At 41.7% G+C, this 27,475-nt stretch overlaps 1 protein-coding gene across 1 annotated transcript in view; it reads right to left on the bottom strand.

Annotated features, from left to right (window-relative positions):
• Positions 1-3,027: 3,027 nt before the first annotated feature.
• Positions 3,028-27,475, bottom strand: part of LOC140724648 (vomeronasal type-2 receptor 1-like) — a 40,192-nt gene continuing 15,744 nt past the window's right edge. Inside the window, exons 3-8 of the mRNA XM_073039072.1 lie at positions 21,221-21,380; positions 17,924-18,215; positions 16,147-16,980; positions 15,182-15,409; positions 4,446-4,569; positions 3,028-3,935 (exon numbers count right to left, since the gene is read on the bottom strand). Of these exons, the coding sequence (XP_072895173.1) occupies positions 3,028-3,935; positions 4,446-4,569; positions 15,182-15,409; positions 16,147-16,980; positions 17,924-18,215; positions 21,221-21,380 (2,546 nt within the window). The remainder of the gene's footprint in view (positions 3,936-4,445; positions 4,570-15,181; positions 15,410-16,146; positions 16,981-17,923; positions 18,216-21,220; positions 21,381-27,475) is intronic.

The following is a 27,475-nucleotide window of genomic DNA, read 5'->3' as shown; positions in this document are numbered from 1 at the left end:
TAATATCTAACATATGCGTCCTTTTTTCCTCCTGACGAGTTGCCTCACATGTTTCGTCAGCCACGGTTCCTTTTTCCTACCTCTTCTTCCTAAAATTGATAAATCCTCAGGGCCGGATATGATACACCCTAGGTTGTTGTGGGAATTGGGGGAAGAGATCGCAGAAGCATTGCCTATGGTCTTTGAATCCTCTTTTGCTGCAGGGGAAGTGCCGGAGAACTGGAGAATGGCAAATTTAGTTCCCTTGTTTTAAAAAAAGTAACAGGGAGAAACCTGGGAACTATAGACCGGCGAGTCTTACGTCGGTTGTCTGCAAACTACTGGAAAGGATTATTAAGGATAGGATCTACGAGTATTTGGAGAAGTACAGTCTATTCATGGATAGTCAACATGGCTTAGTGAAGAGAAAATCGTGCTTCACGAGCCTGATTTTCTTCTTCGAAGAGGTAACAAAAGAAATTGATTAGGGTAGAGCAGTGGATGTGGTCTACATAGACTTTAACAAAGCACTTGACAATGTCCCTCATGAGAGACTCATCCAGAAAGTAATGAGGCATGGGATAAGTGGAAATTTGGTTGTTTGGATAAAAAAAAAATTGGCTTAAAGGAAGAAAGCAGAGGGTAGTTGCGGAAGGAAAGTATTCTGCCTGGAGGTCGGGGACTAGTGGTTTGCGTAGGGATCTGTCCTGGGACACCCTGCTATTTGTGATTTTTATAAATGACCTGGATGTAGAGGCGGAAGGACTTGTGAGTAAGTTTGCGGATGACATGAAGATTGTAGGAGTTGTGGATGGAGCTGTAGGTGGTCGAAGGTTACAAGAGGATATAGACAGGTTGCAGAGTTGGACAGAAAAATGGCAGATGGAGTTCAATCTGGACAAGTGTGGATGATGTGTTTTGGAAGGACAAACCAGAGGACTGAGTACAGGATTAATGGCCAGTTACTTAAGAGTGTAGATGAACAAAGGGTCCTTCGGGTTCAAATCCATGCATCCCTGAAGGTCGCTGCACAGGTTGTTACGGTTGTTAAGAAGGCCTATGGGATGGTAGGATTCATTAACGGGGGATTGAGTTCAAGAGTAGAGAGGTCATGTTGCAACTCTACAAATGTCTGATGAGACCGCACTTAGAGTATTGTGTTCAATTCTGGTCACCTCATTATAGGAAGGATGTATAAGCTATGGAGTGGGTGCAGTGGAGATTTACCAGGATGTTACCTGGTTTGAGAACAAATCATATGAAGCAAGTTTAGCAGAGCTGGGACTTTTCTCTTTGGAGCGTAGAAGAATAATAGGGACGATAGAGGTTTGCAAGATTCTGAGAGGCGTAAATAAGGTGGATAGTCAGTACTTACTTCTCAGGACACCAATAGCAAACACCAGAGGGCATATGTACAGAATTAAGGGAGGGAAGCTTAGGGGAGACCTCAGGAGTAAGCTTTTTTACACAAAGGTTTGTGAGTGCCTGGAATTACTTGCCAGGGATGGTGGTGGAGGCTAAACTATTAGGAGTATGTAAGAACCTCTTGCACAGGCACGTGTATGAAAGAAAAATGGAGGGTCATGGGGTGGTGTGGGTTTAGTACATTTTTTAAGGATTATATGGGTCGGCACAACATGGAGGGCTGAAGGGCCTGTACTGTGCTGCAGTGTTCTATCGTTCTATGGTACAGATTGAGAACTAAAAATTTGAAAGTAATGATTGTCGGTCTAACTGATTAGTTTCCATGTGCTAACACAGGTCAGACTAACATGCTTCAAAATCTTCTTCTAAGCCAGCATTCCCAGCGGTTCCATTCTGGTCCACGAAATTCTTGGGCAATACTGTGTTCCCTGCGTGACGTTGATTTTCGCAGAACAACAAAGGGGATTTGCCAATGAACAACTAACCGTACCAAGATTGGTAACAGCCAATATAAAAAAAAATTCTTGTAAAACACAGGACCATAAAGGAGTCTACTCAGATTTTCAATATAATTCTTGTTTTGCAATATCATCACACCTCTTCTACAGCTCTCACAAGGTTTCATCCACAAAGGTACGTACATTTTCTCTTTTTATTGCCTTAAACACCAACAGCAGTCTCGATCGAATGCTGATGATCATTTCATTCGTCGAAAAATCTTTTTCATACGCAGAACAAGTCTCCATCGCCAAAAAGGTATCTCTCAATAAACTGATATTAATCTGAACAAATTACTAAGGTGTTATTTTCCTTATCACATTACAACTTTAGATTCTTCATAAATGCATGTCCACTTTCCCAATATATATCCATTTTCCCAATTGATCTCTTCGAACCTCCAGTTTGGATGGCTTCGTGTGTTTACTTTATCTTTTGCAGTCAATTTTTGTCACCACAGGAGCCTATAAGAATCCATATAATGTTGGAAGTCGGAAAGTAAATTATTCACTGATTTTGAAATCATATCTATCGAAAGTCTGGGACTGAGGCTACCAGGTTCTTTGGACTTATGTCCACTATTGCAGCATAGCCAGTTCTGTACTTGGTGTTGATTGTGATATTATTGAAACACTTGTTCAAGCTGAGCACTTTCGACAATACCCTCAAATATATTTGATCTCAGCTGCGTTAGATGTTTTTGTTGTTATCGCTGAACATTCGTAACAAATAAAGAGCTATACAATTACCATGTAAATTGACCTGAACAACACAATAGAAACGTATGTTGATTTTTTTTTATCATCCGCAAATTCCAGACTGATAGGATAACACATATTTTGTGTAAATTACGAACAGAAGTTTCAACATGGCAAGGTTAATAGTGCATTAACCATAAATGTACTGTAAATTGGACTTCAAATTACCCGTTGATGGCATTCTAGTGTTAAACATTATATGCCAGCTTGGTGTAATCTGAACCATTTAGAGCATACTGTAAACAATGTTCAGATCTCTGCAATCCCAATAAATTAATCTGTGATTAGGTCCAAAAGATTAAAATTTGGTATCTAATAATCTCTGATTATACACTTTTGCTACCATTATACAAAGGACTTCAGATAGTTAAGGTAAAGTTCCTTTCGCCATCATTTGCTTCTTAGTATTAAACTCCGGTTTCAGTAAGATAATGTAACATTTCGGTGCGAAAATACAGACGAGCAGACCGAAGCTGGATGCCCAAATAGCGAACACCTCTACAGCCACAGTGTACTTTCCTGGAGAACTCAGATAAGCTGGAATAAAAGTTATCCAAACAGCGCAGAAGATGAGCATACTGAAGGTGATGTACTTGGCGTCGTTAAAACTGTCCGGGAGTTTCCGGGCAAGGAATGCAAGCACTAAACACACAACGGACAACAGAGCAATATAGGCTGACACTAAGTAAAAGGCTGACAATGAACCTACGTTACATTCCAAAATAATTTTGTCTCTGTAATGACTCATATTTTTCAGGGCGTAGGGAGGTGACACACTGAGCCAGCCAACGCAAACTAATCCTTGAAAAAAGGTAAGGATGAAGACGCCCAAACGTTGCTGCACCGGTCCGAACCAGTTCATCGCGCTACTTTTGGGTAGAGTTGCTTTAAAGGCAACTACAACAAGGATGGTTTTGCCCAAGATGCAGGAAATGCAGAGTACGAACACAACCCCGAAAGTCGTGCGGCGCAACATGCAAGACCAGCCGGACGGTTCTCCAATGAAGGCAAGCAGACAAATGAAACAAAGCAGAAGGCCGAAAAGAAGCAAGAAGCTGAGCTCTGAGTTATTCGCTTTGACCATTGGTGTTTCTCGATACCGGTAGAAAATTGCAGCGGTGGCCACTGTAAAACACACGCCCACTAGTGCAAGCAACACTGATACCCATCCCAGAACCTCTCGAAATGAAAGGAACTCAACTTTCTTGAGAACACATTGGGTGTTTGCCACATTAGACCAATATTCTGAAGGACACTTGATGCAATCCGAGGAATCTGGAAAAGTAATCGTTTCACATACAGGTGAAAATCTGCACATGCTGCGAATACAAACAACACACACAAAATGCTGTTGGAACTCAGCAGGCCAGACAGCATCTATGGGAAAAAGCGGAATCGACGTTTCCAGCTGAAATCTTTCCGCAGTACTGGAGAGGGGGAAAAATGCTGAAGAGTATATTTGAAAACTGGGGGTGGGAGAGAGAGAGAAAAAAACGTGATGGAAATTTGTGAAGCTGGGGTGAAAATTAATTGCCAACAAGTTGGAGGCTATACAAACGGAATATAAGTTGTTGTTCCTCCACCTTACGTGTGGCATTATCACGACTGTGAAGGAGGTCGTGGATGGATACATGATAACGGGAATGGGAAGTTTTATTGAAATGGGTGGCTACTCGGAAATCTCGCTTGTTTTAGTGGATGGAGCATAGAGGGTACGTATTAAATAATAATTTGATACACAGAACTTCCGCATTGAGAAACATGGCTGTTGATCTCAGCACTTACCAGTGGCGTTGTTGATCTCACCATCAGCGCATTCTGCACAGTCAAAACAACATATTGGCTGCCCTGTCCGGCTTACTTTTCTTGTTCCGGGAGGACAGGGCTCTGAACAAATTGCTCGTGGGATCTGAGGTTAAGAGAAAGTTCCATATAGTTTCCATTAGATGAGTAAAAAACATCCATAAATGATGCAGAATAGTTGACAAAGCAAAAAATCAAAAAACAACTTTTGAAAGGGAGCAAGAGAGGTTTGAAAATGTTAAATACAGATGAACGTTGACAGACCGTATAACTGCGCAATATATTCTACAGGACCTTGAAAACGGAGGGGTTGACGTACAGCGGACTGCAACGGTTGAGCGTATAGACATTAATAAATAGGGAGTGTTCAGTTCTGGTCAGTTCACTACAGGTAGAATCTGTATGCTATAGAAACAGTTCAACAGAGATTTACAGGGATGTTCCGTGGATTGGAGAACACCCCTCATGATAAAACGTTCAGTAACCATCGTCTTTTACACTGGAGTGGCGGAGGATGACAGTTGAACCGAGAGAGGTGCATAAGATGATTAGGGGCATTGATCGTGTGGATAGCCAGAGGCCATTGACAATAAACTGAACTGGTCAAAGGACACTGAGTCTGTCTACAAGAAGGGGTAGAATCGTCTTTATTTCGTGAAGCGACTGAGGTCCTTTAACATCTGCCAGAAGATGCTGAGGATGTTCTACGAGTCTGTGGTGGCCGTGCTATCATGTTTGCTGTTGTGTGCTGGGGCAGCAGGCTAAGGGTAGCAGACACCAAAAGAATCAACAAACTGGTTCGTGTGGCCAGGGGTGTTGTGGGGGTGGAACTGGACTCTCTGACGGTGGTGTCTGAAAAGAGGATGCTGCCCAAGTTGCATGCCATCTTGGACAATGACTCCCATTCACTCCGTAATGTACTGTTTAGGTACAGGAGAACATTCAGCCAGAGACTCATTCCACTATCAACCTCCCGCTGTAACCTTTGACAGCCATCCACACTATCCATATCACCTCCAACCTTTGTGTCCATCAGCAAATTTACTAACCCATCCTTGTATTACCTCATCCAGGTCATTTATGAAAATCACGAAGAGTAGTGGTCCCAGAACAGATTCCTGAGGCAAAGCACCGGTGACCCGACATCCATGCCGAATATGATCGTCTCCAACCACTCTTTGCCTTCTGTGTTTAAGACAGTTCTGCATCCAGAAAACAATTTCCTCATGGATCTCATGCTTCCTTACTTTCTCGATAAGCGTTGCATGGGGTACCTTGTCAAATGCCTTGCTGAAATCCATACATCTAATGCCTTACCATCGTCAATGTGTTCAGTTACAACCTCAATCAAGCTCGTAAGGCACAACCTGCGTTCCAGAAACTCATGCTGACTATTCCTAAGCATATGATGCGTCTCCAAATTTTCATAAATCTTTTCTCTCAGGATCTTCTCCATCATATACCAACCGCTGAAGTAAAATTCACTGATCTATAATTTGCTGGGCTATCTCTACTCCCTTTCTTGAATAATGGAAACAATCTGCAACCCTCCAATCCTCCGGAAGCTCTCTCGTCCCCATTGTTGGATCAAAAATCATCGGCAAAGGCTCAGCAATCTCCTCCCTCGCTTCCCGCAGTAGTCTGCGATACATTTCGTCCAGCCCTGGTGACTTATCCAACATGATGGTTTTCAAAACCTTCTGCACATCCGCTTTCTTAACATCTCATTAAGTACCTCTGCTACGGGTTTCACGGGATTCATACACAGTTTTTGCTTTCCAATATCCACCTTGATTGGTCCAATTCTCTCAGCTCTTATAGAATGCCTAGGTGTTTACCTTAATCCTGTCCGCCAAGGCCTTCTCATGGCCCCTTCTGGCTCTCCTTTTTTTTTCTTCAGCTCCTTCCTGCTAGTCTTATAATATTCTACATTTGTATGATCACCTAGCTTTTTACACCTTTCCTAAGCTGTTATTTTCTTCTTGACTGCATTTGCTACAGACTTTGTACACCACGCTTCCTGTACCCTACCATCTTTTACCTGTCTCATTGGAACGTACCTACGCAGAACTGCACGCAAATATCCCCTGAACATTTGTCAAATTTCTTCCGCACATTTCGCTGACAACATCTGTTCCCAATTTATGCTTCTAAGCTCCTGCCTAATAGCCTCTCATTTTCCCTTATTCCAATTAAACGCTTTCCTAACTTGTCTGCTCCTGTCCCTCTCCAATGCTATGGTAAAAGAGATAGAATTGTGATCACTCTCTCCAAAATGCTCTCCCGCTGACGGATCTGACACCTGACCAGTTTCATTTCCCAATACCAGATGAAGTACAACTTCTCCTCTTGTAGGCTGATCAGCAAATTATGTGAAAAAGCCTTCCTGAACACAACAAATAAACTCCACCGCACATAAAACCCAGCTCGAGGGAGATGCTAATCAATAATTGGGAAATTAAATTGTCCCAGCACGACAACCCCGATATTATTACACTTTTCCAGAATCTCTCTACCTATCTGCTGCCCGATGACTTTCGCCTTTTCTGCAACGGAAATGGACCGCTTTTGCACAGTTTTTGCCTCCCTCGATGTCCTTTGTGAAATATCTAAAGCCTGGCACTCGAAGTAACCATTCCTACCCCTGAGCCATCTAAGTCTCTGTAATGGCCACAACATCATAGCTCCACGCTGTAATCTCAAGCAGCACTCAAAAATGCTGGTGGAAAGTAGCAGGCCAGGCAGCATATATAGGAAGAAGCACTGTCAAACTTTACGGCCGAGACCCTTCGGCTGGACAAAGTGAAATAAAAGATAGTAAGAGATTTGAAAGTAGGAGGAGGAGTGGGAAATCCGAAATGATAGGAAAACCAGGAGGGGGTGGGTTGAAGCTAAGAACTGGAAAGGTGATTGGCAAAATGGATACAGAGCTGGAGAAGGGAAAGTATCATGGGGCGGTAGGCCCAGGGAGAAAGAAAGGGAGAGGGGAGCACCAGAGAGAGATTAGGAACAGCTAAAGTGTAATGGGCAGAGAGAGAAAAAAAAGAGCAGCGGAAATAAATCAGGGGTGGTGTAAGAAGGGGAGGCAGAGCATTAACGGAAGTTAGAGAAGTTCTAACTATGCTCTATGGCCTCCCGTCCCATGATCCTTTCCCTTGTCGTGAAGTAGCGGCTGTAGTGACAGGTCATCGATTGGTTAATGGATCAGTCAGGAGGATTGTGGACAAGCAGATTTCCAGGAGGTATATTGCCTCCCAGATTCCAGTGTCAGGGATATATTCCGAACGAGTCTGCAACATTCCAAAGTTCAATGGTGACATGTTAAAGGTCGTGGTCAACATCGGTAACAATAATATATGTAGGAAGCGTGGCGAGGTGCCGCAAACTGAGTTCAGGGAGATATGAGCTAAGGTAATGGACGGGATTTCCGTGATTCTAAAGTAAAGGTTGCCTCACGTTACACGTACAGGCAAGAATAGATAATGGATCACTGTACAATTTAACACGTAGCGGACGAGTTGGTGCAGGAGGGATGGCTTCATAAGTTTAGAACTTCTGTCTCTTCCAGTGAAGATGGGACCTGTGGAAAACTGACTTGCTACTTTTAACTTGTTGTGTCTAACATCCTTACGAGAAGGTTCGATGGTGCTGCATCAGACGGCTATAAATATAGTTGTAGAGTCGTGTAAATCCGAACTCCAGTGCAGATTGGAGAGTGATTATATGTAACAATGGTGTTAAAGCCAAATTAAATTATAAAGGACTATGGGGACAACCCTGACGGGTACCTCTATATAATCTAATGTAAGGAGACTTTTGATTATTAGTTAGAACCGCAGCTACCAGGGCATAATAAATTAATTTAATCCAGTATATAAAAGTAGCTCAATGTTCCAGGGTTCCATTGATTTAGACATGACTATACGGAGAGGGATAGCATTAGCAGTCACGGAAAATATCTGGACAGCACTCGGATAGGACTGACAACACATCCCTTCTACTGAAACTATATGAGTGAAATTGAGGAATAAGTTCATGAACACATTCATGAGATTATAGTGCAGACCACCCAACAGCCTGAGGGATTTAGAATAGAAGTTTTGTAGAGAAATCACACACTGTTGTAAGAATCATCAGGTTTTGATACTTAGTGATTTTAGCTTTCCAAATACTGAATGAGACACTCATACTGACAAAAAGTCTGGCTGGGACAAACAGGAGAATTCCCTTCTTCAGCATATAGTGGTACCAGGTGCAATGAGTATGATTCTAGATCTTCTATTAGGGAATGAGAGACGGTACGTGACAGATATCTGTGCAGGACAACACTGTATCGAGTTTCAAAATAATTATGTAGAAGGATAGGTCTGGTTCGCGGATTGAGATTCTAATTTGGAGAAAGCTGTTTGTTAATGATATTGGAAACGATCTGGCGACTGTAGATTATGAGAAGTTGTGTTTTTTTTCTATCAAAAGTGTTCTCAGTAAGTGGGAGGCCTTCAAATGTGAAACTTTGAGAGTACCGTGCTTACATGTTCCAATCAGAATAAAACAAATCTTTGGTTCTGGCGAGATATAGTTGCAGGTTAAGAAACGAAAAGCGCAGACCTGCTATAGACCTAAAAATGCAAACAGGGAAATAAATTATGAAGATAAGTCCACAAAATCGGAAGCCATAGGAGCAGAATCAGATCATCGAATCTCCTCCGTCATTCCAACACGGTTGTTCCCGGATCCCACTCCAAAGCGTACAGCTGCACTACACTCTGGCTGATAAGAAAAAAAAAAGAATATCGCCTTTTACTGCTCTAAAAGGTCGCTGCTCAATTTTGAGATTGTGGATACCTCCACAACAGAAAACATCCTTTCCACTTCCACTTTACATACTCTTTTCAAAATTAGGTAGGTTTCAATGAGATCCTTCTGCATTATTCTCAATTTCCGCATGTATACACTCAAGCCTGCAAACGCTCCTCATATGTTAAACCCTTCATGCCTGGAATAATCCTCATTCATCTCGCCTAGACTCTCTTCACTGACTATGCATCCTTTCTGAGAGATGTCCCAATACTGTTGACAATACTCGAAAAGGGACCTGACAAGTATCATATAAAGACTCAGCATAATTTCGTTTTTGATGTTCTTATTCCCGATTTTGTTTCCCAATATTACATTTAACCGTCTTTATCACAGCCTCAGCCTGTAAATTAGGAGACTTGCACGAGAGCTCCTGATTTTGAATCTTCTCCCCATTTAGATAATCGTCAGCACAATCGTTCCTTTTATCAAAATGCATAGTCTTGCATTTCCCAACACTATATTCCATCTGACAATGCTTCCCATTGTTTTTACAATTTGCTCAATTCCTCCTGCAACCACATTGCTTGCTCAGCACTATCAACCCATAAGACCATAAGACAAAGGAGCATTAGTTGGCCATTCGGCGCATCGAGTCTGCTCCGTCATTTTATCATGAAATGATCCATTCTCCTATTTGTTCCCACTCCCCCGCCTTCTCACCATAACCTTTGATACCCTGGCTATCACTCTCTGCCTTAAATACACCCAAATTACTTTATCTCCACTGCAGCGGGTGGCAACAAATTTCGCAGATTCACCACCCACTTCCTAAAAAAAAACCTTCGTATCTCTGTTCTGAATGGGCTCCCTTCAATACTTAAGTCATGCCCTCTCGGACTAGACTCCCCCACCATGGGAAACAACTTTGCAACAACTACCCTGTCCATGCCTTTCAACATTCGAAATGTTTCTATGATGTCCCCCTCATTCTTTTAAACTTCAAGGAATACAGTCCAAGAGCGGTCAAACGGTCCTCATATGTTAACCCTCTCATTCCCGGAGTCATTCTAGTGAATCTTCTCTGAACCCTCTCCAACATCAGTACATCCTTTCTTAAGTAAGGAGCTCAAAACTGAACACAGTACTCCATGTGAGGTCTTACCAGTTCCTTATAGTGCCTCAACATCACATTCCTGCTCCTATACTCTATTCGTCTAAAAAGGAATGACAACATTGCATTCGCCTTCTTCACAACCTACTCATCCTGGAGGTTAACCTTAAGGGTATCCTGCACGAAGACCCCTAAGTCACGTTGCATCTCAGAACTGTGTATTCTCTCCCCATTTAAATAATATTCTGCCCATTTATTTCATCTAACAAAGTGCATGACCGTACACTTTCCAACGTTGTATTTCATTTGTCTTTCCTTTGCCCATTCCCCAATCTGATCAAGTCTCTCTGCAGACTCTCTGTTTCCTTAGCACCACCGGCCACTCCACATATCTTTGTATTATCAGCAAACTTAGCCTCAAAGCCATCTATTCCATAATCCAAATCGTTGATATATAACGTAAAAAGAAGCGGCCCCAACACGGACCCTTAAGGAACACCACTGGTAACCGGCAGCCAACCAGAATGGGATCCCTTTATTCCCACTCTCTGTATTCTGCCAAGCAGCCAATGCGCTACTCACGTATGTAACTTTCCCGTAATTCCATGGGCACATATCTTGTTTAGCAGACTTATGTGCGGCACCTTGTCAAAGGCCTTCTCAAAATCTAAATACACAATATCCACCACATCTCCCTTGTCTAGCCTACTTGTAATTTCCTCAGAAAATGCAACTAGGCTTGTCGGGCAGCATTTCCCTTTAAGGAAACTAAGCTGAGTTCTGCCTATCTTTTCATATGCCTCCAGGTACTCCGTAACCTCATCCATGACAATCGACTCCAACAACTTCCAAACCACCAATGTCAAGCTAACAGGTATATAATTTATTTTTTGCTTCCTTGCCCTCTTCTTAAACAGCGGAATGACATTTGCAATCTTCCAGTCCTGCCGAACCATGCCAGAATATATTAACTTTTGAAAGATCATTGCTAATGCCTCCGCAAAATCCACAACTACTTCCTTCAGAATACGAGGGTGCATTACATCTGGTCCGGGAGATTTATCAACGCTTATACTATTCAGATTCCTGAGTACTTTATCTGTCGTAATTGTGACTGCGCACACTTCTCTTCCCTGACTCACCCGAGTGTCAGGTACACTGCTGATGTCTTCCTTAGTGAAGACTGATGTAAAATACTCGTTCAGTTACTCCGTCACCTCCTTATCTCCCATTACAATGTGTGCAGCATAATTTTGTATCTGTCCTATATCTACTCATAACTGTCTTTTACTCTTTATACACTTGAGAAAGCTTTTAGTATCCTCTTTGATATTATTTTCTAGCTTTATTTTATAGTTCAACTTCTCCCTCTTAATGACCTTCTTTGTTATCTTTTTTAAGTTTCAAAAACTTCCCAGTCCTCTGTCTTTCCACTAATTTTTGCTTCCTTGTATACCCTCTCCTTTGCTTTTACTTTGGCTTTGACTTCTCTTGTCAGCCATGCTCACATCCTTTCTCCATTCGATACTCAAGGGCATCTGGAACAGTGCTAACGTTTTCCACAGTGAAGCCAAATGGAAGGTAGGCATTAAGATTATCTGTCATTTCTTTGTCCCCTATTACTACCTCAACAGCATCATTTTCCAGTGGTCCAACATTGACCCGCCTCCGTTTTACTCTTTACATATCTGATAATTGTTCTGGTATCCCCTTTTATGTTATTGGCTGTTTTGCATTCATATTTCGTCTTTTCCTCTTCATAGTCTTTATGCTTTTTTTTGGATTCATACAACCTCTCACTCAGTGTTGCTACCATATAAACGCTTTCATTGGCATTCATGCTGTTCTTATATTCTGGTGTCAGCCACGGCTGCCTCCCTCTGCCATTGGAGTACGTCTTCCTCTGTGGGGTATTCTATCCTGCGCCGGGTGAGCTTTAGCAATCTCTACTCTGCCGTCATCCCCACCAGTATCTTCCTACAATCTATCTGGGCAAACTCCTCTCTCATGCCTCTGTAATTCCCCTCATTCCATTTCGACTCTGAAACATACGACTTCTGCCTATCCCTGTCAAGGTTCCGTATGCATTCAGGCTTATCGTGATCACTGCCTCCTAACGTTCCCTTTACATTCACCTCCGGAAAGGATTTGGGGTATTACATAGCACCCAGTCTAAGATAAGCTTTCCCCAAATAGGCTGAAGCAAAACCTGCTCTAAAAAGCCATCTCATGGGTATTAACAATTTCCCTTTGTTGCAATTCGACTCCAACCTAATTTTCCCGATCCCCTTGCATATTGAATTCACCATTACCCTAATTACACATAATTTCCAGCTCCCTTTATCTCAGTCCCACATTTTGACTACTATGTGTATGCCTGTATAAGATTCCGATAGTGTGTTTTTTTTAAACATTTGCGATTTCTTAACTCCACCCACAAAATTCAACATCCCCGATCCGCTGACATCTCTTCTTAAGATGAAATACGATCTCCGAACAGTGGCGTTATTTCAACCACGACTCATGATGCCCCGTACACGATGCTTCCCAAACTCTAAATGTGCAAAACGTTTGTCCGCTTCATTCCAAATGCAGAGCTTATTTAAATACAGCGTCTTAACATACGACATTATTCACCCTTTTGAATTTTGCCCCGTGGAACAAGTTGACTCTTTGCTCTGTATGCATTTGTACCCAATCAGTGGATTGTCTTTCACTACATGCATGTCACATCCGTCATCTAATTGTAAACCTGCTGGCTCATCCACAACACTATGATACGGGTTCCCATCCAACTCCTATATTATTTTAAACCAACAGCTCCAGTAAATCTGCCAACAAAAATATTGACACCCTTTTGTTCCAAGGGAATTCGTCCCTTTTTCGCGAGTCCCACCTGCCCCAGAAAAGGTTGCAATTCAATCTGAATCTAGAATTAAATCCAGAAAACTGAATCTCTGCTTGCTGCTCCAATTCTTCAGGCACGCATTGATCTGTAACTCTATTCTATTTCTATTCCGTCGCGTGGTACAGGATGCAATCCCAAGGTTTCTTTCCCTGAGGTCCTGTGTGGGAGAAACCAAGAATGTTGATGATTGCAAGATATTCGAATGTCAGTCGCTTGGCATTCAGGATGCGGTTTTATATTGCGTTAGAAAAGGGCTTCGCAGCAGAGGTGACAAGGTGGCTGTTTATGATTCCATAACTGCCTCTAGGTCTGTGACTGTTGGCATGCTACATGGGTCGTTTGTGGATCGTCGTTAATTGTCATCCGATAGTAACAATCCGAATGATAATTTTGTAAACTGGATCTGTTAAGTTGCCGATGACAGCGAGTTGCGGGTACAATGGACAGCGACAATGATCGTTAAAGCTTGCAGCATCATACGTGCGGGCTGGAGGTATGAGCTAAAAAAGTGGCAGATGTAATTTCTTGCTGAGAATTGGGAGCTGTTGCACTATAGGAAGACAAACCCGGAAAAAAACTTAAGCCGTGTGTGGTAGGGCACTGCGGAATGTGGTAAGACAGGCGGATCTAAGCATACAGTTTCAAAGTTCATTGATAGTGGCCTTACAGGTAGATAGGCTGATAAAGAGAAGTTTATGAATGTTAGTCCGAATAAATCAATATATTGACTACAGGATTTCCGATGTTATGTTGAAGATGTGCTAGACGTGTTTGATATTTAATTTAGAGTAGTAAGTGCAGCTGTTGTAAACTACCTATAGAAAATGTATGAACAATATTTAAAACATGCAGAGAAAAATCTTAAGAATGTTGGCAGGATCTGAGGACCCGAGTTACAGGAAAGAATAAGCTAAGTTAGCGCTTTATTCACTCGAACATAAATTAATGAAGGGAGTTTATACTGAGTGTACTAAATCATGAGTACAGACAGGATAAACACAAACAGATTTTTACAACAGAGTTTTGGTGAGACGAGAACTAGAGGTCATGGGTTAAAAGGGAAAGGTGAAATATTTAACTGGGGCATGACAGGGCAATTTCATTATTGAGGGGTGGTGAGATCTTGAAAAGAGCTGACAATGGAAGAGTGGACAGGTATGATTTCAAACTTTAAGAGAATTTTATATAGTTCTGCAGGGCTATGGTGCGTGCAGAGCTCGATGGGACTGTATGAGTAATAGCTCTGCATGGGCTAGATGGGCAGAAGGGCCTGCTTCTTTGCTGTAGTGTTCCTTGAATCGTCAAATCCAAGCCGGCGTTACAACATCTGTTCTTATGGTTAGTAAATATTAATTTGCGAAGAGAAATGAAAAACAGTCACACAAGAGCGCAGTATGTCGAAAGAGGCCACTCGGTCATTCCAGCCTGTCGTAACATTCAACCTGATAATTTTGAATTAATGCATGCCGCTTTCAACTCCATTTTTCTGCCAAATCCCCGTTATCCTCAATTTATTTCGATTATCATCTGAATCTAATACAGAACCTGTCCTTTACTACTCTCGTGCAGAGAATCCCGGAGATTCACCAAAATCTTGGAGGCTTAGTATCTACGTTTAAATGAGAGCGTCTTACCTCGTGAGTGCTTCTCCTTGTTCGATCAGCTTCAACTGCTCAATCAATCTGAAATCTACACTGAGGTTCTATATCATTGAAAATATCATCGCTGGTTTTCTAAACTTTTGAGCAAACAGACCAAACACTAGAGAGTGCGCTTTAATATGAATGAATTACGCTCGATCATTATTAACAATATGTTTCTACATTATCACCCATATCCCAGGTATACAATCATTTTTCATTTCGTCAACGGGAGTAGATGGCAAAAGAAAGACCATACCGTATTTCGGTTCGTGTTCCACCTGATTTCCTCGACATTCAACACTAGCTCGTGCCCCAACGGTGCCGAGCCGTCATAATATCCGACGTATACAATGTCAACGCTTCCCTTGAAATTTGCTTGTAAGTTCACGAATTCGTATCTTGGAACAGGGTCTCCATTTTCATCAAAATATGTTGGTTCTCCTGTCTTTGATGTGAAATTCACTTTGCGGAGGTAATGCAGTAACTGGGATAGGGGGTGCGGGGAGGGTGTTTTGGAGAAGGAAGCAATGGAGACTATTCTTTAATCTGAGTGTGGATTCAGCCTACGAAAGTGCAAACATACACATTTGCCATAAATGTAAATTATTGATGTGTGCTGCACGATAAGCATGACATAAAGAAGAGACGTATAGTTAAGACTGCCAAGGAAACGTTAAAACTACTTTAGGAATGTTATAGGCAGATATAAGCAGCAAATATGATACTGTAGTTTTTGGATCTGAGGTAGGTCTCAAACTCGTTCTCGAGGCTTGCATGCCATTGCAGTACCGCAGGAATGCAACCCTGTTCGATATACAGTTAGGTGCTGGCCTCTCACACTACCTAATAAAGAGTAATAAAGTTCACAGACAGCTACTATAAAGAGAGCAGGAGAGTTTTAACAGTGATCTTGCAAAGATTCATACTTGAATTCTTACCCTACGTAAACGAACTGAGCGTGTATCGCAGTTACTGGAAGAGATTGCATTCCTGTACTGCATTCCCCACCTATTATGATATTGGCGAACTAAACATTAGAAACCATATTTTTCTGAGAATAAAAGTTTGACCATCACAAAAGGAATATATTGCTAAACTATAGAGGATAGCAGTTGCATACCAGAAAACGACAATGTAACACGATATGTAATTCAGAATGTTCTCATGATTGATGACCTTCTAAATGGGATTCTTGCTTTAGAAGGAGAACTGTATGCCTACCTGCCATGGCTCGAAATTTTCAATACGTGCGCATGTGTGATTCCTAAAGGGTCCGTCGCCGTCTACACAGCTTAGCAGGTTGTGAAGTGCATGAGCGATGGAGTAGACAGCTGTATACACGTGGTATGAACTCCCGTCCATTATCGCCGAAAGGTACGCATTTTCCATCCCTTCCATCTGTTCCTTCCCTGTACATTGCCTAGCTTGACCCGGAGAGTTATCCGGTTTTGTCCCGTTGTCAGTGGTAAAAGAGCAGGAAAATACAGTTTCCCAAAACTCCCTCACCAAAGTATTGCCAGGAAACTTAGAAGGATGGACGTTATGGAGATAATCTCTAAGATCATCTATGTCTGTCCTCCTGGTGGTTGGACCGATTGTGCCTGCGAGATAAATCACTCTTTCTTCAGGGAGGAGAAGATCTGCTGTTACCCAAGCTTCACTTCCAATCCATTGTATACCGGTAACATTTTGACGCAATATTTCATTCAATAAAATTCGCATATCACCAATGTGAACAAAGGCCACTACTACTTTAGTGGACGCCTGTTTAATCACCTGGACAATTTTTCTGATTTTCTCTGGAGGGTCTGTCCTGTAAAATGACTCAGAGTAGGCAATACAAACACCAAACTTTTCCACATGTTCCACAAACCCTTGCATTCCGAAATTACCGTATTCGGTGTTACTTCTAATCGTTCCAATCCAAGTCCAGCCAAAAGTTCTCACAAGCTCAGCGAGGATTTTGGATTGGTACTGATCGCTGGGAACAGTTCGAAAAAACGTGGGATATTCTTTTTTATCACTAAGGCAGGAGCAGGTGGCGTAGTAACTAACCTGTTGAGATGAAAAAAATAACTTAATTTTGAGATTTGAATATGCAACATGAAGAAAATAGAGCGTTACTTGCATTAGTTACAAAGTTGCATAAACTGCTTTTTGATTACTCTGTTCATAAAACTACGGTGAGCCACATCAGGTTCACTGCTGTCAATTCTGGTCGCTCAATTATCTGAACGATGCAGTGACTTCCGACGAGGTGCAGGCGAGGACTAGAAAGTTGCTGCCTGCATCAGACGACCTGCGCTGACTTTGGTCAAACTTCAGATCACCAAAGTGAAACTTCATTTGATCGGGAAGATTAGGGGATACGTGATAGAAATATATAAAATTATTGAGTTTGAGTCGAATGTTGGTGTTTCTTTTTTTCTCTCCACCCGTTTAAATATCACATGCTGGCATTTAACGTGGAAGATAGGAAAGATCAAAGGAGGTATGTACCACTTTTTTTCATAGTATTCATGCCTGGAATGTGCTGCCTATTCCAGTAAAGGTGGAAACTACGAGAGAGACGTTTAAGAATTTCCCAGATGGGTACTTAACTGTGTATAGAAAGGAGGGAGATGCATATTCTGTAGACAAAAATGGACTAGTTCATCTGATTACTTAACTGATGCTTCAATTATACCAGCTCAACACATAGTCTGAATGGAGTGTTCCTGGGTTGTACTGTTCTATGTTCTGTGCTCTATGTTCTGTTACAGTGAAATGTAACAAAGGATGTTAACATGTGTACAGTTTACTACAGTGAATGGAGCATAATCAGTTTCTGCATATTTCAACGGCTATAAATTTCACGATATGAGGTACACTTTTGGATGTATTTCAATCCGAGCTGAAGGCATCACTGCTGAGGTTCTGTCCTCATATGTTTGTTTAGGTGCTAATAAGGGGATGGTGCCATGATAGTAAAAATGCAATCGAATAGTTGAGACGTTACCAGCGGAATCCCGAAGGAACCGATTGTCCTGGCGGTTACGATGGAATTTGTAGATAGTTCGCAGCCTACAATGGAGGCGACGTTGGAGGAACCTCGACATTGTGGGTATTCAATTGATTCGTCTTCTCCGTTGATCAAAGCGAGCGCTGCTTTCGAAGCGATCGCGGGGGACGAGCAGTCATCATAGATCTGATACCCAAGTGTGATTCCCGGAAGTAGATTCTCATTTTGGTTTATTTCTTCAATGGCAAAGATCATTGTTTGCGCCAGTCGGAAATTTGCTAACCAAAAACTGTGGGAAAATTGCAAGAGGAGGTGATAAATTTCTCCAAAATTCCAATTCAATCAGGAAATAACAATAGACAATCTTGAATTTGATTTTAAAACAAATAACACTTTTCTTGGTATCGAAAACGTGTGTCACAACACTGACCTCGAATTCAGATGTAGGCTGATTGTTAGCAATTTCACCAGCTCAATAGCCCTAATTCGCTCCATTTTACAGTAAAGAGGGTTCAGATGATCATTTCGGAGACGACTCTAGTGGAACCATATTCCCAGAAGTACGTGTCCGACCTTGAGCTGAATAACAAGGTCAAAGCGACACAGAAATAATGCTGAAGTATCCCAGCATGTCAGACTGTGTCTAAGGAAAGAAAATAAACGTTTGCCGTTTTCGGTCGAGACCCTTCGTCAGTGCTGGACAGGAGCAGGGCCATACATCACTTCGTCAAGGAGCACAAAAACAGCAAATTTCCAGTTCCGATGAAGGATATTCCCACCACCCCCACCCCGAAACACCGGCTGAATATTCTCCTCTTTAAGTCGGCCTTGAGTTTCTTCAATACTTTGTTGTGCCGTTCAGGCTTTCCAGCATCTACAGAGTCTTTTCTCTTCGTAGCGAGAACACAGTGAACTCAGATGATGAGAATTTCTGCGGCCGCTCTGCAATATTCAATTTACTTATGAGAATGATCGAAAGGTTTTGTGAGCTGTTGTACTCAGGTAACCCTGATTAAAAATATTATGGACACAAACTAGAGAAATTTTAAGTGTTAGTGGACAGAAGCCAATTGATATCATTAGAAATGAATTTTTTTTTAAAAAATGCTGGAAATCCTGACAACACACACAAAATGCACAAGGAGCTCACTGAATTGTCTACGTTTCAGGCTGAGTTCCCCCATCAAGATTCGTCATTATATAAATGTACTCAGTGTCTTCCAGTGATTTTCGTCATTATCTCTGAACTGTATTTCAATTGGATGATATCAATTAAAACTAAATACACATGGAGCATAGAGCAAATTAGCATAGTTCATAGAATAATTGCGCTGAACAAATTGTCCTGCTAATTCAATGCCAAGCTAAACGAATCGATTCCGCCTACACAATATTCCTCTCCCTCCATTTACTATACATTCACCGAAGTACTATTGAAATCGATCCCCCATATGGTGACATTAGAAAACAGCAGTACACTGCCCGAACTCTGGAAATCAGAGCACAGCCGATAAAGCGTGTCGGAGAATACAATTAGATCAGCACAACTACATACGGCAAAGTCACTTTTAAGATCAATGGTGGGCTGATATTCATTACGTGCCAACAAAGGCATTTTTTTAATTCGGAAGAGCTGGAAACTTTAGGTGCAGCCATCAATTTTCCAGACATTCTATAAATCATCCATTGAATCAGCATTATCTTTCATCATCATGGCACGTTTGCCGCAATGACCGCTATCAACCCCACTCAATAGAATAGTCATAATAAGTAATAAAATCATTGGCCAGGAATAAGAATCACTTATAAGAGAAGGACAATAAAGACAAATAGTGCGGGACGTTACTCATGCACTTCATACATAATACTCTCCCATGCCATTTGGACGTCGCTACAGAACCCTGCCATCAGCAGAAGAGCCTAATCCAGTGTTGTGGCTACGTCCAAATCGCCTCCTAAACACCCAATTTGCAAAATAAAATATGCATAGAAGCTTTGACAGAAAAGAGTCACTGCTACTATGTGTATGCATATTTTAAATTACAGTTTCCTTTTTAGTATTTATTTTCTCTTGAGAGTATATTTGTTGTGTTTCACTATAGATATATATATAGATATATATATATATATAGCGTGATGTTCTGTATCTTAAGTTCTGTGACGTTGTCCATACCACTGCATAAACGAAGTAGCTACTTATTTTTAAAAAGTAAGCAGGAACTATATGGTTCCAATGAAGGGTCTCGTTCTGAAATCTCGATTGTTCATTTTCTTCTACATATTCTACCCGACCCTCCGAGATCCTACAGCAGTCCTTTATTCTGATTGTCGAAAATCGCTTCCTGTATGATTGCTTAGTTCAGAAGCTGCAGCTGCATTTCCAGTTGGATGGATGCCTGGTTTCCAGTTTCAAATATCCTGGGTTTCTAAAGTTGCATGTGAAAGAGAATTTCTCTCTTCTTCCTTAGTTAAAGACACGACCGTTGGGAAGGTTTGCTCTGTGCTTATTTTTAAACTAAGTATGTTCGTTAAATGTACGGATGTGTGTTGAGTATTCAGAGTTCTCGTGTCTGTAACGTGGGGAACATGAATATCTGGCGTAAATTTTGCCATGTAAAATTATTAATATACCGATTCGCTGAGAGTGCATTCTGTATCACTTGCCAGACCCACGAACCTGATCATATCTCTCTCAAAGGATGAATGACATCTCATAAATAAGAAAATTGAGCATCACAGTAAAGAATCCATTTTGGTGGATAGAATGCATACTGCCTTGAATTGGGCACATCACTGAATGTTCCATTCCATATGTCTAAAGATCTCCGAAAATGGCTCTGTGAGATCTAATTTATCACCGTCTCAAACGATAGTGCACAATCAGCTGGGGAAAAATAACATTTAATATGTTCTGAATTCTGATATGGAGTAAAATAACAAAACTAATATTCAACTAAACCTGCATTTTTTGTGCGTGAGAGAGAGAGAGAGAGAGAGAGAGAGAGAGAGAGAGAGAGAGAGAGAGAGAGAGAGAGAGAGAGAGAGAGAGAGAATTGTGAGATTGTGCAAAGGATATTTTGTGACCGTTAATTCTATAGTTCATGTTGATGCAACAAATTTAAATTATTATTCTACCATGCTATATCAGCAGAAATATAAGATGTCAATAAAATTAGGTAAAGAAATAAAATAACAGGCGATAATTAGCTCTCACATTGAAAGCACTTATGAATCAGTAAGAGCAGTATGCACTCAGAGAGATTAAGAATTGTAATCTACAAGAGGTAAACTCACCTTTTGCACAGAGCAGGTTTAGGTGTAAAGGTAAATGAATGAATGTCATGAATTAGATCCAAATGCATGGTGAATATTCCGCCGAGTATGACATCTCCATCTTTGGACAAATCAGGCAAATGAACTTTTGCTCTCCGTTTACAAAGGATTCCATGCGTTTCTGTTGAAGTGGTGAGCAACAGCAAAAACAGAAACGGAGACATCACTCTCTTGCAGAGACTTATTACAATTACAGGGAAGAACATTTATGATGTGTCATTGAAGATATGAATATGTATCAAAGCGGTTTGAAACTGTTATACCTATTATAATGTGTAAAGTCTCTGAAGATGACATGGTACTCGAGGGATTCATCTATTGATGTAGGTTCATTTGGCTAACGGCTGGGGAATTTCGCAGGAATAATTATTATATCTAATAATTTTCGGTTAATCTGCACTCCCAGCAGAGCGTAAATAACTTCCAAAGTAATAACAAGGAACCTCTAGTGTATAAAGTATTTCTTTTAACAGCTACACCTGACATGCAACTTAGTCTGTTGGTACTCAGCTAGCTCATTAATAACTGAAATAAATTTTAAGTTGAATGACAACTACAGAAAACAGCTAAACTTGCATATTTCATAAATGGAAAGACTAAAGTATAAGTTACGACCTGTTCTTTTATAGTTAGTCTCTGTAGCAGAATCCAGGAAACAACCAATCAAGACTCCTGAATCTGTTGTCCCTTTCATCATAATGCAGATATCCTGAATTCACACAAAACAAGCTTCTGCGGAATATAGCAGATGATTATATGTGTGAAGGAACTGAAGAGTGAACCTAGCGCTGAGCAAGAATGCTATTCTGCAGGCAGCAGCAACACTACTATGAATGTTCTCAACACTGGTGCCCTCAAGTCTGCGTCCTCAGCCTCCTATTCTACTCGTAGAATCATAGAACACTACAGCACGGAAACATGCGCTTCGGTCCATCTAATTAATGCGGAATAATTGATATGCCTAATGGATCGATCTCATACACTTTCAACGAAATAGCCCAACGCCTATCCTAAGAATATTGATTTATGAAGGTCAGTACACTGAATGCTTTCTTGACGGCCCTGCCTACCCTTGACGTCACTTTCAGAAATATGGATTTGTAAAGCCTGATCATTCTGTTCTACTGCATTCCTCACTGATCAACCATTTATCGTGTACCTTGTTAGTCCTCCCAAATTTCAAAACACCTTTACATTTTTACAGCATTGAACATCATTATCATTTTCAGCACATTAGTTCAGCTGGTCAAATCCCATTGTAAGCTTTTGTCGTCTTACTCGCTTTCCTCTATACACCTAATCTTGGAGTCATACGCAAATCTGAGAACGCATTTTACCATATCATCATCCAGATCGTTGATACAGATGAAAAAGAAGAACACACCACTAACAAAGTCTGTAGCACACAACAAGGCACGGGCCTCAAGTCAAACAGCCAGCCTTTATCTGGTCTCTCACGAAGCCAATGTCTAATTTAATTTGTAAAATCATCTTTCATGGCAAGCAACTGAACCTTCTTAACCAACCTTCAATGAGGGAGGAAGTAAAACACCCTGCTAGATCCCATAGAGACAACATCCACTTCCTCGCATTCATAAACCTGCCTGGTAACGTCATCGAAAAACTCTTGAATATCAGTTAGATGTACCTACCAGGCAAAAACTAATGTTGACTATATCTAACAGTCTCTGCACATTGACTTCGGAAGGAATTTTTGGAGGAAGGATGGCATAAGGTTTTAGTATCATTTGGGTCTCTTTTGGTGATGGTGGGACCTATCTGGAATGGACGGTTTCCACCTGAACTGGAGGGAGACTAATATCGCTGAATATGAGATAGTTGGATTACAAACAAAATCTTGTGTAGTAAAATAAGGCTGCTCATAGTGCAAATTCGTCGTCAATAAAAGAGTTGGAACTTGAAAGGCTGACAAACTCGATAGGGGAAAACACCGGATTGAAAGTGCTGTTCTTGTATGCAGTATACGGAATAAGTTAGATGAACTTGCGTCACAGTGACGAATTGGCAAGTATGGTGTCGAGGGCATCTCTGAATGATGGTTGAGATAAGATTATAGCGGAAAGCTTAAAGTCCTAGGATACGCATTGCATCGAAAGGACAGCCAGGAAGGAAAAGAGGTGACATTGCTCCGTTGGGAAAAAGTTATATCAATTAATTAGAACATAAGAGTAGAAAGAGGTGATATCAGGTGGGAAGGAGATGAATCATTGTTGGCTGAGTTAAGGAACTGGAAGCGTAACAAGAGTCTGATGAGAACTGCAAATCCCCACTCAAACAGTAGTAACGATTTGACCTATAATTTACAAGAGGAGATAGAAAAGGAAAGTCAAAAGGGCAATGTTACATTAGTCATGCGGGATTTCAAATATGCAAGTAGATTAGTGGGAATTTGGAGGTTTTGAAAACTTTTAAAAAACAAAAAAGGCAACTAAATCATCATTATGAAGGTGCATAAAGAATATGAAATTAAAGTCGCCAAAATATTAAAGAGAATGCCAAACGTGTCTTGATATAGAAAAAGTGTAAAACAGAGGCAAGGGTGAATATAGGACATTTGTAAAACAATACAGAGAAGCACTAATGTGGGCGGCGAAATAGGGGGAAAATTAAATAAATATTTAGGGTTAGTGTTCACTGTGGACGGAGCTAGCCGTATGCGGAAGTTCCAGGTGTCAGTGTTCATGAAGAGCGTGATATTACAATTATTATAGAAGGATTCGGGGAATTTGAAAAGTCTGGTTAGGTAAGACACTTAGACCAGATTCCAGATGTGGTATAAACCACATGGTTCGGAAGAGGTGGCTGAAGAAATCTTGGAGATATTAGTGAAGATCTATTCGGAATTATTATATACTGGAATGGTTCCAGAAGAGTGGAAACTTGTGAATATTCCCTCCACTCCTCAAGAAGGGAAGAACGGCAGAATTGGGGAAACTTCAGGCTGTTAGTCTGTAGTTTCCCCAATTCTGGCCCTAAACCACATGGACAAAAATGACACATACGTTCGGATGCTGTTCACAGACAGCATCAACATTCAACACAATCATCCCTCAGAAACTGATTGGAAAGCTGAGCCTACTGGGCCTGAACACCTCCCTCTGCAACTGGATCCTAGACTTCCTGACTGGGAGACCTCAGTTAGTTCGGATCGGGAGCAGCATCTACAACACCATCATACTGAACACGGGTGATCCCCAGGGTTGTGTGCGCAGTACACTGCTGTTCACTCTGCTGATCCACGACTGAGCTGCAACACACAGCTCGAACCATATCATCAAGTTTGCCGATGACACGATCGTGGTGGCTCTCATCAGCAAGAACGACGAGTCAGCTTACAGAGAGGAGGTGCAGCGGCTAACGGACTGGTGCACAGCCAACAACCTGTCTCTTAACGTGAACAAAACAAAAGAGATGGTTGTTGACTTCAGGGGGGCACGGAGCGACCACTCCCCGCTGAACATCCACAGCTCCTCGGTAGAGATTGTAATCAGCGCTAATGTTCTTGGTGTTCACCTGACGGACAATCTCACCTCGTCCCTCAACAACAGCTCCATAGCAAAGAAAGCCCAGCAGCTTCTCTACTTTTGGGGAAGCCTGAGGAAAGTTCATCATCCACCCCCCATCCTCATCACATTCTACAGGAATTGTATTGAGAGCATCCTGAGCAAATGCATCACAGCCTGATTCAGAAATTGCACCACCTCGGATCGCAAGACCGTGCAGCGGACAGTGAGGCCAGCTGAGAAGATCATCGGGGTCTCTCTTCCTGCCATCACGGACATTTACTCTACACGCTGTATCCACAAAGGAAACAGCAGTATGAAGGACCCCATTCACCCATCATACAATCTCTTCTCCCTTCTACCGTCTGGGAAAAGGCTCCGAAGCATTCGGGCTCTCACGACCAGACTATGTAACAGTTTTCTTCTCCCAAGCTATCAGACTCATCAATACGCGAAGCCTGGACTGACACCATGCCCTACTGTCCTGTTTATTATTTATTGTAATGCTTGCACTGTTTTTGCACTGCAGCCCAGTGTAGGTGTGTAGTCTAGTGTCGCTTTCTCTGTGTTTATTTTTAATTACGTAGTTCAGTCTAGTCTTTTTGTACTGTGTCATGTAACACCATGGTCCTGAAAAACGTTGTCTCATTTTTACTATGCACTGTACCAGCAGTTATGGTTGAAATAACAATAAAAGTTGACTTGACTTGACTTGACCTAAACGGACGGTACTGCAGAGTAATGGAAAATCTGTGTGAATTACGGTTCTTTGATAATTACCCCGATTGCTATCGATACACTGAGTTTGGGCCCACTGAGCCCACTGAGGAAAAGGTTTTGGGCCCACTGAGGTAAAGGTTCTTTGCTGCTTTAGAGTATTGCTTGCTATATTGATGGGAACGTCTTCCAGCCAAAACGCTAGGCCGTTCCATCATTGGATCTGTTCAAATTTTCTGACATATTTTCGCTTAAATACACGGGTGTCAGTCTCTGTGAGTGTTCCCGTATCTCGCACTCCAGCCTGAAGTGTCCCTCTTCACCACTGTCCTAGTAGACACTATCGGTTTCCTTCTTTCTCAAGAGACCCCGTTCAATTCAACCCTCATCTTAGTCCGTCACTTCAGAGGGTCCGTGTTCCTGTCGGCTTTCTTAACGAGAGCGTCAACCTGCGCTGCTGCTTTAGCGTTCTATGGACTCGGTCCCCAAGATCCCTCTGATCCTCCACACTGCCAAGGTTCTTACAATTAATGCTATATTCCGCCATAATATTTGACCTACCAAAATGAACTACTTCACAGTTATCTGCCCTGAACTCCATCTGCCACTACTCAGCCCAGTTTTTCATGCTATCAATGTTCCGCTGTAACCTCTGACAGCCCTCCACACTATGCACAAACATCTCCAATATTTGTTTCAACAGCAAACTTAATAACCCATCCATCCACTTCCTCATCCTGGACACTTGCAAGAGTCAAGAAGATTCCGGTTCCTAGAACTGATCCCTGAGGCACACCACTCGTCACCGACCTCCATGCAAAATATTACCCGTCTACAACCACTCCTTGCCATCTGTGGGCAAGCCAGTCTGGATCCACAAAGCAAGGGACCTTTCGATCCCAGGACTTGTTACTTTCTCGATAAGCTTTCCATGGGATACCTTATTACATGCCTTACTGAAAGTCATATGCTGCTCTTCGTTCATCAATGTGTTTACTCACATCCTCAAAAAATTCAATCAGGTCCATAAGGCATGATCTGCCCTCGACAAAGCCATGCTGCCTATTCTTATTTATATTATACCTCTCTAAATATTCATAAATCTTGCCTCTCAGTATCTACTCTATCAGCTTACCAACCACTGACGTAGAGTCACTGGTCTAAAATTTCATGGGCTCTCTCTACTCACTTTCTTGAATAATGCAACAACTTGAACAACCCTCCAATCCTCTGGATCCTCTCCCGTACCCATCGATGATTCAAAGAACATCATCAGAAGCTCAGCAATCTCCTACATCGCCTCCCACAGTAGCCTGGGTTGCTTCTCAACCGGTCCCGGTGACATATCCAACTTGATGCTTTCTCACAGATCCATTACATCCTCTTTCTTAATGTCTACATGCTCTTACCTTTCAGTCTGCTACAACTCAGAGCTACAATCATCAATTTCAATACTGAATACTAAAGTAAAGTGTTCATTAAGTATCTCTGCTATTTCCTCCGGTTCCATATACAATTTCCCACTGTCACAATTAACGAGTCCTATTCGTTCACGTCTTATCCTCTTGCTGTTCAAATACTTGTAGAATGCCTTGGGATTTACTTAATCCGGCACGCCAAAACCTTCTCAAGGTCCCTTCTGGCTCTCCTATTTTCCTTTTTTAGCTTCTTCCTTATAGCCTTATAATCTTCTATATCTCTAACATTACCTAGCCTTCTGAACCTTTTGTAAGCTTTCGTTTCTTCTTGACTGGAGTTATTACAGCTTTTTTACCCCTTTCCATAACTTCCCTGCATCAGTGGAACGTACCTATGCAGAACTCCACACAAATATCCCCCGAATATTTGACACATTTCTTCCGTACTTTCCTTGGGAACATTTGTTCCCAATTTAAGCTTCCAATCTCCTGGCTGATAGACTCATAATTCCCCTTACTCCAATTAAACGCTTTTCTAAGTTGTCTGTTGCTATCTC

The sequence above is a fragment of the Hemitrygon akajei genome, chromosome 3, assembly GCF_048418815.1.
Source record: "Hemitrygon akajei chromosome 3, sHemAka1.3, whole genome shotgun sequence".
NCBI lineage: Eukaryota > Metazoa > Chordata > Chondrichthyes > Myliobatiformes > Dasyatidae > Hemitrygon > Hemitrygon akajei.
Note: the sequence above shows the minus strand (reverse complement) of the source record. Positions and strands in the feature narration are given on the sequence as shown.